We start from the raw sequence: 14,778 nt of genomic DNA, 5'->3' as shown, positions 1-14,778 counted from the left end.
GCTTGGGTATCTTATACGTTTCCTCTCACGGTTCTGGGTTCCTTTTGTTCATTAGTTCATTTAAGTTGCCTTGTGTGGTTGATGCTCTTATTCCCATATCATGCATGAGGAAATGCAAGCAGCGAGCTCAGAATCCTGCAGCTGCAGCAGCAGCAGAGCTGCAGGGGGGTCCCGGCGGCCTGGATCCAGAGTCTGTGTTGAGCCGTGCCTCCTCAAAGGCTTCTTTCCTAAGAAAGAAGACGTTCTTTCTTGCCTGCTGCCAGTCAGTGGGAGGCCATGGGCGTGTTGGAAGGGAAATAACTGCATTTGTTTCAGCTCCATGTTGGAGTGGTGTGCCAGGCCTTCTCTCTGACATTTTATTAGTTAGGAGTGCTTGGCCTAGCTTGGGCTCATTTCTGGCTCGCTCTTAACTTAATTTGTTTCTCTTTATCTACCTTTTGGCTTGGGGCTTTTTACCTTTTTTCTTCCCTCTGTGTATCTTACTCTCGCTGCTCCTTGTGTCTGGCCGGTGGGCAGCTGCCTGGCTTCTTGCCCTGGGTGTGTCCCCCTCTTTCTTTTCCCTCTCTTCTTCTCTCAAGCCTAGATTTCTCCTCCTATTTATTCTCTCTGCCTGCCAACCTCACCTGTCCTTTCTCTGCCTACCTATTGGCCATTCAGCTCATTATTAGACCAGTCGGGTGCCTCAGGCAGGCAAGCGGAAACAGATGCAACACATCTTTTTATAATTAAACAAATGCAGCAAAAACAGTCGTGACACATCCTTACATTGTTAGCCAAGGCAGCAGAAACACGTGTAACATGCCTTCACACAGTTACAGTAATATCCCCAGCCACCAATAAATGTACACATCTTTACGTAGTTAAACATTCCACCACAGGGTTGGAGAGCCCTCCCCTCCCCGTGATCTGTGGAATAAACTCTGCGCTGGTTCCTTTTCTCATTGCTGTGGCAAAATGCCTGAAAAGCAACTTAAGCGGGGAGGATTTTCTGTGGCTCACGGTTTAAGGGTAGCGTCAACAAGGTGGCGGGAGTGTGAGGCAGCTGGTCACACTGTACCCGGAGTAAGGACGCAAAGAGAGACGAGTGCTGCTGGTGCTCAACTTGCCTTCTCATTTTTTATTCATTCCAGGAACCAGTCCATGGGATGGTGTAGGGTGGATTTTCCTGTCTCAATTAACTTCACGTAGAAACTCCTAGCAGGCCAGGCGGTGGGGCACACCTATAATCCCAGCACTGGGGAGGCAGAGGCAGGCGGATCTCTGTGAGTCCGAGGCCAGCCTGGTCTACAAAGCTAGTTCCAGGACAGACTCGAAAGCTAGAGAAACCCTGTCTTGAACCCCCATCCCCCAAAAAAGACAATAAGAAACTCCTGGCAGACATACCCAGAGGTGTGGCTTTGTTGTTTCTAAATTCCACCAGGCTGACAATCCACATTAACCACACTTCCAAATCAGGAATGCAAGTAGCTTATCTTGGGCCCTTGAACCTACAAGGAGGTGAACAGGGAGGCTGCCGTAGATGTCAGGTCGGTCAGAGAGGAGACTCTGATGCGGATTTCCATCTTTTCCAGGCCACAACTACTGCTCAGTGAATAATGGTGGCTGTACCCACCTCTGCCTGCCCACCCCAGGGAGCAGAACCTGCCGATGTCCTGACAACACCCTGGGAGTTGACTGCGTTGAACGGAAGTGATGACAAGAACGCCTTGCTCCCTCTCCAAGTATTTCACAGTAACACGCTACTTGAAATGACTTGACCAGAACAAAAGAACGGACTGAAAACTGTCCTGCAGTGGACTGACCACTGGGCCCAGGTCTAGCCTACCCCGAGCCCTCACAACTTCCCCTCACCCTCCCCTAAAACAGTCACCCCGAGTCAGTAATGGGAAAGTCTCTACCCCAAATGAGGGCAGGGCCCCCCACATTCCCGGATCCCAGTCTTCAGACAAGATTATAGAGTTCTGGATAAAAAGCCAACATAGTGGTGCGTGCTTGTAACCCTGGCACTTGAGAGGCAGAGGCAGGAAGATCAGGAGTTCAAGACCAATCTTGTCTGTGTAGCAGGGTTCAAAGGCAGTATGGATGACTTGATACCCTTTTTCAAAAATTTTTTTTTTTCAGTATGAAAGTTATGTGTCCATTCTAGAGTGCTAGGAGCTTTTCCTAGTCTTAGGGTCCTCCACAGTAAACAGAGCCCCGACACCTAGTCCTTGTCTGTGGCATTACAAGCTCAGCCGTTACTCTCTGGGGTGCCTGAGAGCTTGTCAGTTTCTCAACACCACATCCAGCCAGGTCCAGCTTAGGCAAGGTTATGAGGCATCCTTTTTCTCTTGGTACTCCAATCTCTGTCTCCATGCTCCTGTCTAACTACTCCCGCTCTGAACCACCTTCCCCATCTAAGACTGACTTCAGTTAGCAGGGTTTGCCGTGTGATCAAAGCCTAGAAACTCATGGTATTTGATGAATGGCAAGAAGCAGCCCCTCCCAGATTTAAAAAATCCTGGTATTTCAGCAATGGTCGCTGATGAGCTAGTGGGTAAGTCAAAGAAATGTCCTGTGAGAGGGATTTCAAGATGTAGAGTCAAGATGTTTGAGGACAGGGGACTTTGATGTGTCTTGAATTGTAGCAAATTCTTCCTCTTTGTCGAAGTACCTGTATTAGCATCTGGTCTGTGACACACGTGAATCTTCAGCCCCACTCCTGGAACCGGTTTCCAAGTATTCTCATGGACAGTCATCCGGGGCCCAGGCTGGGGTAGGGCTTGAACAAAGTAGTGGCCCATCATAGTCCTCTAATTTTAGAATTGTGCCTTTGTTTCTCCCCCTCTCTATGGCTTTTGCTGGCTAGATCTTCATCTGAAGACCCAGTCTGTAAAGATCTAATTGGGATATTTCTATTAGTTGTTCAGACCTTTAATTGCTCATTGGTGTGGTTCAAGTTGCTGCCTCTGTGTTTCTGTCAGTTATTAGTTTAGAAAATATCCCCTGACCATATGCATAACCACCATTCTGTCTGTCTGTCTATCTATCTATCTATCTATCTATCTATCTATCTATCTATCTCTCTTTTTAACTTCTTCCAAGACACTTAAAGGAATAGAAATTTTGGATTGAAAGCCAAGCATCAGACGTTCAATTCAGCACAGTGTAGGGAAGGACAAGACTCAGTGGGAATATGGGTGGAGAACAGGAATGGAAAAACCCAAGAGGAAACGGTGGGGGAGGGGTTCAAAGGCAGCTAAAACTAAAACGGTTAAGTAATTTCAGAGAAAAACGGCACATTTTGCAAAAGAATGCTTATCCCTGAAGACATAGAAGAACCTGTCTGGTACTTTTCCTGGGGATAGAGCCCCTACCTCCTTTTCTTCTGGCTTCATCACGCTCAGCCCCCAGTCCCATCTCCTCCTACCTCCGTCTCCACCTGCTTCCATTGGACTGGCAACCTGAACTGGGAGGGAGTCTTTACTTCAACAATTGGAGTTTATATGACAAGATTTAGGGAGCGTGTGAATCTTTCGCGTGGCCTCATGAAGTAGCCTCGGTTGTTTTTCCAGTCATTTGTATGAAGCCCTCTCTCTCATGTTCCTCATATCCATCTTTTAGAACTTTTATCCATTTTACTAGATCCCTTCTAAAATGTTACACGCTCAATTCTTAAACTGTGGAAACCACGAAGGTGCTTATTAATGGTTCTCCAGATGTATGCAAGTATTGGATGATTCCTTGAGTTTACAGCTGTACAAACATTAGTGCAGAAAATTAAAAAAAAAAACTATTAAAAATAAACTCTTATTTTGTCTTGTTTTTGTTGTTTTGTTCCATGGTGACTGGGTGTTTGCTATGTTGAAGCCTCGACTTGACCTTAGGCTCATGGTCCTCCTGCCTCAGATCTTGAGACCTGGGATCAGAGGAATGTGCTACCACAGTGTGATGCTGCAGCCAGTTCATGATGGGAAACCAGAACCTAGGGGACCCAAGACTGTTACCTAATGACCTGTTGATTAGCCACGTAGTTCACAGAAGTCAGAGGCTTATGAATGGCTTTAGAATTAACTATATCACAGACCCTAAATTACCCTTACGGACATTGTTTTTCTCTTTGTTTCTTTTTGTGTGTTTATCTCCTACCTGCCCCTAACGCCTTTTTTATAAGAACTCATACCAAACTAGCCTCTAATTCCCAGTGTATCTAAGAACGACTTTGAACTTCTGATCTTTCTGCATCTGTCTCCTGAGTGTTGTGAACACAAGCATGAGGCTAGCCTGTGTTACATAACAAGGCCCTATCTCAAAACATTGCAACAGCAAAAAGATTGCTAATCAGATAAACTTAAAAGTGGGCTAGAGTTAAGGATTTTTTTTTTTTTCTTTTTCGAGACAGGGTTTCTCTGTAGCTTCGGAGGCTGTCCTGGAACTACCTCTATGTAAACCAGGCTGGCCTTGAATTCACAGAGATCCACCAGCCTCTGCCTCCCAAGTGGTGGGATTAAAGAGCACCACTACCAACACCACCCAGCTAGAGTTAAGGATTTATCCGTGAGCAGTAGACTTGGAAGACAAAAGAATCAAAGAAGATTGGGCTAGGAGCTTGAATGCCGGTGTCTGGAAGGGCTGGGAATGGCCATTACAGCCTTTAGATTTAGAGTGGTCTGGTGCTGGGGGGCAGAGCCTGGCCGCAGGTACCTCGAGGGGAGGGGCTTTTTCCTTGGGTTTTAATCTTTTTTTTTTCCCCAGGTTTTTTTTTTTTTTTTCTTATTTGTTTGTTTTGAGGCAGGAACTCATTAAATGAGCTAGGCTGGCTGGCCAGCGAACCTCAAGGATCGACCGGGCACTAAGATTACAAACACGTGCAACTGAGTCAAGCTTTTTTACATGAATTCTGGGGATCGAACTCTGGTCCTCTTTGCTTTGTTCCGTGTTGGGGGATGTAGGCTCACTATCATGTGTGAAGCCCAGGGTTTGATCTTTAGCTCAGGAGGTAGAGGCAGAAGCTCAGGACCATCCTTGCCTACACAGAGTTCAAGGTCAGCCTGGGCAGTGTGAGACAATGGTGCTGGCGGTCCACCCTATAGTTTTGCAGATGCTAGGTCACCAGACACTCTACCAACCGAGGGACACCCTTGGCCCTGCAACCATTCTTTTAAGGGCTACTTGAACAAATCCATCTGAAGAGCACAGCTCTGAAAAGGAGGTTAGGATCCTTAAGCCACCAAAGTACCTCTGTCCATTTTCTCTTTCATCAGGATGTGGATCCTAAAGGCTACAGCCAAAACCTTAGAGGCCCTAGCAAGAGAGCAGATTCCTGCAAGTGGTCCGTGCGGTCATTGTTAAGATGGCACCGAAATCAAGCCATGGAAGGGCCAGAAAGCTCGAGTACTCTTGAGAATGGCTTCCTGGTTGCTTGGCTCTCCTATCAGCACGGCTGAGCTTACAGGGCCACCCAGCCTGCCTTCAGCCTAGCTGCTCAGTTTAAATCTCGCTCAGTGGTAATCAATCTATGGGCAGTGACCCCTTGGGGGTCTCATATCAGATATTTACGTTATTTATAGCAGTAGCAAAATTACAGCTATAATGTAGCAACGAAATAATTTTAGGGTTGGGGTGTCATCACAGCCCGAGGAACTGGAAGGTTGGAAAACATTGGTTCTAGCTGGTTTGCCAAGGCAGTTCCAAATAAGACCACAAGAGGGCGGCCAACGCCGCTGAATGAGTGAGGCATCACCTGAGGACCCTAACTTGTGTTAATCAACTCGCCAAAGGCCCAACCTGTAAACAATCAAGGTGGAGTTGTTTTGAAGCTGCTCCACGCCTCACAGTAGGGCTTAAACTCCGGGACGAGTTTAAGAGGGACAAACTACATTCACACCACAACAGGTACATGTGGATCTGGGGTTTCCCAAAGTGCCCCTCCCGCCCCCGTGGGAAATCACCTTTAACAGAAATTTGAACGGAGTTTTCTAGAGATAAAATGGCTTGGCTTGTGTGAGCGCAGGAACCTTGGGGGCCTGGCACTAGATACCCACATTATCTTATAAATACTACCTACTTTTCAAAGTAGAGCATCTGGACCAACAGTCAGAAGAGCAGGTTATAGGTCTCAAGCGTTACTTGAGAGTGCAGTCGGGTGTCATTTATTTTTTTAGTGGGACTAAACCATGAAGCTGAGGCCTCGTGCATGCTAGACAACGCTCTACCCCTGAGCTGCATTTCTGGCTCAGATCCTTGATGTTCTTAGTATCAGATAGGACCATCATTTGATGGCGAGGGGCTGGGGAGGGGTTTTATAAAGATTGTTCAGCTCTTAGAAACCTTCTCCTTCTGGTTGCTTTGACTTAACAGAGTGAAGAAGCTTTGTTGGGACCACCTGGTCCCTTTCCCCAGCCTGTTTCTCCTTTGTGATCAATATGATAATATCCCCCAGCTGTAGGACAGTCCATATTTCCTTAGGAGAATGCTGTCTGGGTCAGGCACTGTAGGAAGGAAAGATGAGAACACTGAGGGGGAGGGATGTTTGCGCCCACCCAAAGACACAGGTTGCTGGAGCACCTTGTGGTTTGTCTTCACAAATCTATAAGAATCTTGTGTTCTCAGCAGAAAAAAAAAAATATTGATATCTTGAAATTTGCAGGCAGATGGATGGATCTAGAAAACATCATATTGAGTGAGGTAACCCATACCCAGAGAGACAAATATAATATGTACTCACTCATAAGTGGCTTTTAGACATAAAGCAAATAAAAACCAGCCTACAATTCACAATCCCAGAGAACCTAAACAACAAAGAGGACCCTAAGAGAGACATAAATGGATCTAATGTACATGGGAAGTAGAAAAAGACAAGATCTCCTGAGTAAATAGGGAGACCATGGAAGAGGATAGAAAGGGAGGGGAGCAGAGAAAATATATAGCTCAATAAAAACAATTCTTAAAAAAAAAAAAAGACTCTTGCTGGGCGGTGGTGGTGCACGCCTTTAATCCCAGCACTTGGGAGGCAGAGGCAGGTGGATCTCTGTGAGTTCGAGGCCAGCCTGGTCTACAAGAGCTAGTTNGGTGCACGCCTTTAATCCCAGCACTTGGGAGGCAGAGGCAGGTGGATCTCTGTGAGTTCGAGGCCAGCCTGGTCTACAAGAGCTAGTTCCAGGACAGGAACCAAAAGCTACGGAGAAACCCTGTCTCGAAAAACCAAGAAAGAAAAAAAAAGATTTAATTTTAATTGTGTATGTGTTCTTGCGTATTTGTGCACAGGGATGTAATACTCATAGAGGCCAGAAGAGGACGTCAGATCCCCTGGAGCTGGAGTTACAGGCAGTTGTGAACCTACCAACATGGGTGCTGGGAACTCATCCTCTGGACCAGCTCTTTAACCACTGAGCCATCTCTGCCATTCATAAAAGTTCATTTTAACTCTTTAACGTCTGCTGCCGGTTAAATTGTGGTCTTCCCAAAAGATAGGTGTGACCCTAACGCAGTACTTCAGAGTGGAATATTTAGAAATAAAGTCTTTGCATATACAGTCAGATGATGATGAACTCACAGGGTGGACCTTGACCCAGTGGGGCCGGGGCTTGATTAAACTGGAAAGGTAGTGGACACATAGAAAACTCCATGGGAGAGGAAGAGATGGGAAGTCGCAGATACCAGGCAAGGAAACCCAGGGATACCTGCAGCCTGGGACACATGTTCCCTCCCAGCCTCCAAAGAAATTCACCCCAAAACATCCCAACCTTGAACTCTAATATCAAAAGACGGGAAAATACTTCTGTTGTTTAAGCCCCCAGTTGCAGTGTTTTGCCACAGGGATCAATACACCAGCAAAACGCTGGATCTTCAGGGAGCGACACCGACTTCACCCACAGCTGGTGTGCGTAGACGCTTGAGAGGATGACGAGAAAATATGCACGTGAAGGCAAAGGCTACGCGGTAGCGGCTCTGGCTAAGCGGTGGAACGTGGGCCTGGAGATGGCTCAGCTGGTGAAGTGGCCCCGAGGACCTGTGTTGTGATGAGGAGCAGCAGGGCTGCGTCCCCGGCACCTGCGTCAGATTCCCAGAACTCACAGAAAGAAGTCCCTGTGAGCAGGGTGGTGGTGGCTCATGCTTTTAGTCCCAGCACTCGGAAGGCAGAGGCAGGTGGATCTCTGAGAGTTCGAGGCCAGCCTGGTCTACAGAGCGAGTTCCAAGACAGCCAAGGCTACACAGAGAATCCCTGTCTTGAAAAACAAAACAACAAAAAAGCCAGAGCAGAGAGGCTGACTAGTCAACCTAGCTTACTTGGCAAGTTCAAGGCCAGTGAGTAACCTTGCCTCAAACCTGATGAAGGACACCAGAGATTAACTTTTAGAGTTCTCTCTTTCTCTCCTTTCCTCTACCCCCATTCCCCCCCCCCTCTCTCTCTCTCTCTCTCACACACACACACACACACACACACACACACACACACACACACGAAGCCTCTGAAATGGGGATGCCAACTGAGTGAGGAAGACAAGTGACTTAGAATCCTGTCAGGGGCCTCGAAGAAGCCCTTCCATGCCACAGTCGGTGGGAAACACAGATAATCACCTCTACAACTACTCCAAGTAAATTGGTGTGGCGCAGGGTGTTTCGGCTATAATTCATGAGGATGGATCTGGAAGAAGGTGCATCTTTCTATTTAAGATGGATATTGATCATTCAAGCTCAAGCTACTCGGACACCATGTCTCCAACGGACAGACCACAGACAGAAATGTCCAGAAAATGAGAGCCCTAATGGGTATTTAAATGGAAACTTATTCCTAGGAGAAAAGAGACTTGGGTCCAGCTTTTGCTCAATAGGAAAATGCCAAAACTGTGTTTGTAGTACCAACCCAAGAAGCCACCACTGCAAGTCCGTCAGGAAGATCAGGAACACACTGGCCTTGCCCATTGCTTGCAGAGACACACAGGAAGCTCAGACTCTAGGCTGCCTTTCTGGTCAGTCCTGTTATTATAGCAAAACCAGAGTCTGCAATCACTACTCTAAGGAGGAGAGGGTCCGTGGAAGTGCTCTTTGCAGAAACCAGCAGAGGCACACAATCAGACAGGTAAGTGCCGGCATGGAGTGGTCCCAGAGTATCCGTTCATCCCTCTGTGAGAAAAAAACATTAAAGTTTCAGCCTCATGATGCAACTCTCCTAAACACGAATCTATAAATACCAATTTTAAGGGAAACATGTGGAGAGAAAAAGGAATAGTTGGAATTGGTATGTGTGTATGTGGGGGGGGTGCATGTCTGTGTCAGAGGCTGACACTGGTATCTTCCTCAATCACTTCTCCCCCTTCTCTGATGTTCAGTGACAGGTCTGTCATTGATTTGTCTGGTCTGGCTGGTCAGCAAGACCAAGGGGTCTGCCTGTGTTCACCCTACTAGTACTGGGGTCACAGGTACGCGCTGCCACACACAGCTTTTTAGAGGGGCACTGGGCCTTCCTGCTCACACAGCAAGTTCTTTACAGACCCAGCCATTCCCCTACGCCCAAGAAGAGCAGTAACTCTTGAGCAGTTACCACACTCTGGCCTAAATCTTCATTTTACCTACACAGCGTCTGAGCCCAGAGTCTCCTATAAGGATGACACGGTACTGGGGTGCTGGGGTTCCAGGTTCCATTTGTCTGGTACTTTCTACTTTGTTGTCACTGGTACCATACCCCACGCCCAGGCCAGCAGTAGCTTAGAGGATTTTCCGGGCATGAACAGCAGCCTTAGAAAGAAACTTAAAACTGAGTGAAGATGAAAAGGGGGTGGAATCATCTCTGGTGACCCTGGAGAATGTTCTAGACACAGAGACAATTGAGTAAGGAAGTCGCGGAATGCTGTCTCCTCTGGGACATATTTTTGTGCAACCAAAGACCTAGGGCAGCCATGGAAGGAGAGCCTAGAAATTCTTAGGCCGGTCCTCCCAGGAGGGGGCAATGGTGGTGGTGGTATGCGTGACCAGGGCTGTGATCTCCCATTGTCTAAAGTCTCCTCCTGTACCTAGGATGTTCCGGTATAGACACACAATACCCTTAGGATGAAAACCATTTCTAGTTTAGAGTGAGGTGGGGAAAGATTTCCTCCGGACTGCCAGTTAACAGAACTTTCAAAATGGGAAGTTGCTGGGTTCCCCTTCCCAGCCGCTGTGGCTGTTGGGTAATGTCACACTCCAGGGGAAGCACCGTAGGGAAGGAAGGTGTGCACAGACCCACACAGGCACCCAGACTTGAGGGCACAAGCTTGTTCTTTACCTCCTCAGGCTCTCTACCAGGCGGCCATCAGCAGGCTGTGGCCACTCTGAGACCAGGCTTGAGGGGATGCCCCTGGTCTTTTAGCCAGGGCTGCAGCAAGCATGGCTATTGTGGGCCGTGCAGCAGTTCCTGTCTGGGGACGAAGGTGCCTGTGAAAGTGACAAAGAGGAAGCTGTGGTGACTGGGCTGGTGAGAGGGAAGGGTGGCTCCCTCAGACTTTGTCCTCGGGATGGGATGTTCCCAGACACCTGTATAAATGGCTCAGTAGCAAACCTGAGGTTCTGTTGTGTCCACAGGGGACGCAGGACCACCTAGTGGCTTGGCTTGGCAACCTACCTTGTCTACTCTGGCAGCTACCTTGTCTGCTCTGCCTCTGGGCATTGCTGTGTGACAGGGAGGGGAGTTCCATTCTAAAGTAGGTAGGTAGGTAGGTCCTTTAACAAAGTAGGTGGCTATTTACAGCAGTTCCTGCTTCCCCACAAATCGGGCCCCTTTGCCACTGGGGTTTTCCACCCTGCTGTGAGTGAGGCCGCTGAGGAGACAAGTCCACGCTCAGCTCTGCTCCGCTGCATGACCTTGGCATACTCTCAAAGTCCCCAGCTTGCACACAGCACAGAAGCCCTTTGCCCTGGGCAGGGGACAGGGATGGGGAGGAGAGGGTAGCAAAAGGCCAGAAAGCCTGCCTTTTTTAATAGAACCCTTTCTGTATAAAGTAGCTTGTGTGTGTGTGTGTGTGTGGTGTGTGTGTGTGTGTGTTTGTGTCTGTGTGTGCGTGCATGCACGCACATGCCCCTATAAGTGCATACATGCGTGCATAGATACCTGCACCTGTGTGTACATCTGCATGCATGCATAAGCAGGTGGAGGTCACAGAATAGCTGCAGGTGTCATTTTCTCATGCTCCATCCTGGTTTTTGTTTTTCTTTTCATGAGTATGTTTGCATGTAGTGTGTACATGTGTGTGAGGTCTGTGTCAGGAGTCTTCCTTGATCATGCTTCCACCTCGTTCTTTTAGACAGGTGTCTAAATCAGGCCCAGATTCTGTCCATCTGGCTGGTCTAACTAGTCAGCTTGCCCTGAGAATCCCCTATCTCAGCCTACCGAGGGTGGAATTACAGGCTGGCTGTCATCCTGCCAAGCATTTATGTGAGTTCTGGGGATCTGAACTTTGTGCCCAATACTACTGTGTTTGGAAGCTGCTCCCGGTGACCCTGATTCAAGGAGACGGCTGTGACACACCCAGTCCAAAATACTGCAAGGTGTGGGGTCAGACCCTTTCAGAAGAACAGAGCCAGCTGAATGGATGCAGAGAACCCGGGGGAACCTGTCCTGGGTTGAGTTCATACAAAGGCCAAGCAACTGCATTCTCTCAGGTTAATGTGGCTCTTTAGGTCTCTAGATTTGAAATGAATTCTTCCTAAATCTATGTGTTTGTGGACTTGCCCTGAAAGGGTCCAAGGAAGGAGCTGTCATATGGCTGTCTGGCCTCACAAGGCTATTCTGGCTGATGTGCCCTGAGGCAGAAGAAAAGCAACCTTGGCTGCTGTCCAAGGGCAAGGCTTGTGTACCCCAGGGCTGTCTCTCTTGTTGGCCCTTTCTGTTCTCCTTGTGTATTAAAAGCTGGTATCCTCATTTTTGTGGTGTGTTCTATGTGTGCTTGTATATGTGTATGTGGTCTCTGTCGTGTGTGTGTGCTCTGTGTGTGTATGTGTTTGTGTTGTCTGTATGTGTTTGTGTTGTCTGTGTGTGTATGTGTTCTATGTGTGCATGTGTATGTGTGTGGTCTCTGTGTCATGTGTGTGTGTATGCATGTGTGTAGTCTATGGGGGTGTGGTATGTTCACATGTAGACCTGTGCACATGTGCAGAGGTCAAAGGAGGATGCTGGGTGTCTTCCTCTACCACTCAGTGCTTGTTGCCTTGAGACAAGGCCTCTCAATAAAGAGTCTACAACAGCAAAGCCCCAGCATCCTTCTGATTCTGCCTTCCACAGTACTGGGGCTCCAGGCACAGGCAGGGTCAGGCAGGCTTCTTACAGGCCTGTTGGGGATTTGAACTCAAGACCTTATACTTAGGCAGCAACTTACTGAGTCATTTCCTCCTTGGTTGGTTTGTTTGTTTGTTACCGGCAAGGTCTGATTATGTAGCCTAGGCTAGCCTGGGAGTCCTGGAGATCCCCCTGTGCCTCAGACTCCTGAGTGCTGGAACTAGAGGCCTGAGTCACAACACCTCACTCAGTTTTTAAAGCAAAACGGTCATGCTTGAGACTTCTTGAGCCTAGCTCAGCTTGTCCAGTGCAGTGAAAGAGCCGTCTGTGGCTCCGGAGGAATGTGGCAAGGAGGCCTTTGGTGTTTTCCGCTGGGCTCCATTCCATCTAGATGGACCCGGTACCCCACAGGACATCATTGTGGCAAGTGGACAGTTTTCTGGTGCCGTCTCGGCCTCCAGCTGCTCTCAGGACAGTGGCTGTGCTTCTGGGTTCAGTGAGCATAAATGAAGGCTCAGAGACATGCTGGTTTTGGTTTTGGCAGAAAGAAAGCTCAAAATCTTGGGTCTCTGAAGAGCTTTGGGCCTGGAGGGTTGGCATGGGCAGACAGCCTGCTGGGAACTCGTTTGTAGTTTGTGCTTGCTCTCTTTCTCCCTCTGGGTAGCCAAGAATGACCTTGAACTTCCTGCCTCCAGCTTCTAAGTGCTGGGATTTCAAGTGTGCACCCCCTGGCCCAGCTTATGAGGTGGTGTGTGTAGGACACCCATCCCCCGACGAAAGCCCCTCACCTGCCTCTGGCTCACACTGGGCCAGCATTCTACCAACTGCACCAGTCACTGGGTAGTGACCGGAATGAAAGATTAAGATCACAGTTGTCTCCAGCATGACATCGTGTCGTGATGCTTCCATCTACAAAGTTCATTCTTGAGGATTGTAGAATCAAGATTTTTTTTTTTTTAGACCCTCGTAATGTTTTGGTTATATTTGTGGTTTGTATTGGATCACACTGACAGCTAGATATCTTCATGAAAAGAGTAGTTTAATTGGTTGCAAACCTGCTCCAGGCTGGAAAGGATGAGAATAACAGAGAGATGTGATTCCTAGTGTCTTCTGGCCATCTGTCCCTTCAGGCAGGGGATATAGGGGATGTGCCAGCCCGACCTAAGGACTTACTAAGCAGCTATCACTGGTGCAGAGCAGTGGAAGGCAAACTTGTCTTAAGAATGTCTGTGTCAACCAGTCATGATGGCACATGCATTTAATCCCAGCACTTGGGAGGCAGAGGAGGTGAACCTGAGTTCGAGGCCAGCCTGGTCTACAGAGTGAGTTCCAAGACAGCCAGGGCTATACAGAGGAACCCTGTCTTCAAACCACAAACAAAAGAAGAATGTCTGTGCCCAGGTTTTCTCTCATGTGAGGAATCTAGTAATGTGTGTGTGTGTATGTGTGTGTGTGTGTGTGATATGAAAGCAGAAGGGGGATTATAAAGGAGCCTATGAGAAGGCTTACCAGGTGAAGGTGCTTGCTGCCAATCTTGAAAACCTGAGTTGCATTCCCAGGTCCCACAATAGTGGAAGCAGACGGTGACTCCTACAAGATGTCGTCTGACCTCACACAAGGGCTGTGGCGTGTGCCCACATACAGAGTGAATAAATGGAAAAGCAGAGCTCCCCCTCCCCCAACAAAAACCAAGCTGGGCATTGACTCAAAAGCAAGGCCACATGTCAAACTCTGGTCTCCATATGCACGTGTGCACACGGTCACAAGTACCTCTGCCCACATGAACACACACAATAAATAAGTTAATAAAATATCATACAGAAAGAAGGGGAAGAGTGAGGGGGGATGGAGACAAGGGGCGAGCAGAAGGGACAGCAACAGAGGCTGCTGGGGGATGGAGAAGTATCACATATTTTCTTCTATCATCAGAATCTAGATTTTAGCTACACCTAACCCAAATGTAACATGAACACAGAAGGAGGGGCTGATGGAGGGAGGGAAGGGGAGAGCACGAGGGGCGAGAAAGGGAGTAGGGCAGCAGGGGGCACAGACCCACACGTGTGTGAAAATGTCCTGGTGGGAGCATCAACTGCCTCTAGGCTCCTTCCTGCCCTCCTCTCTGTGGACACGCACTTGCCTCAGGGCGTGTACAATGAGGGAAGTTGGGCTGCTGAGAACATAGCCCCACTTTTATGTTTGTTTTTCGAGACGAGATTTCCTGGCTGTCCTGGAACTCACTCTGTAGACCAGGCTGGCCTCGAACTCACAGAGATCCGCCTGCTTCTGCCTCCTGAAGGCGGAGATTAAAGGCGTGCGCCGCCACCACCAGGCAAACCTAGTCCCACTTCAATTTACTTTAAGACTTTGTAGACAAACTGTGAAAAATCTGGAATTAGTGAGGTGTGGGGTGCACACTCGTACCTCTTGTACCTTGAGGCTGATTGGGAGCTGAGGGTCAGCTTGAGCCCCGCGAGACATAGAGTGAGACTTTGTCTATATATATATATATATATATATATATATATATATATATATATAACAATCAAACT

At 48.2% G+C, this 14,778-nt stretch overlaps 1 protein-coding gene across 2 annotated transcripts in view; it reads left to right on the top strand.

The window, feature by feature from the left end:
* The window catches only part of Nid1 (nidogen 1), a 76,771-nt gene extending 72,967 nt beyond the window's left edge, over positions 1-3,804 (top strand). For both annotated transcript variants that reach the window (XM_050142339.1, XM_050142338.1), the window contains one exon: positions 1,572-3,804. In XM_050142339.1, the coding sequence (XP_049998296.1) occupies positions 1,572-1,693 (122 nt within the window). In that variant the 3' untranslated portion in view covers positions 1,694-3,804. The remainder of the gene's footprint in view (positions 1-1,571) is intronic.
* Positions 3,805-14,778: the final 10,974 nt, after the last annotated feature.

The sequence above is a fragment of the Alexandromys fortis genome, unplaced genomic scaffold (assembly GCF_014885135.2).
Source record: "Alexandromys fortis isolate MF-2015 unplaced genomic scaffold, M_Fortis_MF-2015_v1.1 scaffold_5, whole genome shotgun sequence".
NCBI lineage: Eukaryota > Metazoa > Chordata > Mammalia > Rodentia > Cricetidae > Alexandromys > Alexandromys fortis.
Note: the sequence above shows the minus strand (reverse complement) of the source record. Positions and strands in the feature narration are given on the sequence as shown.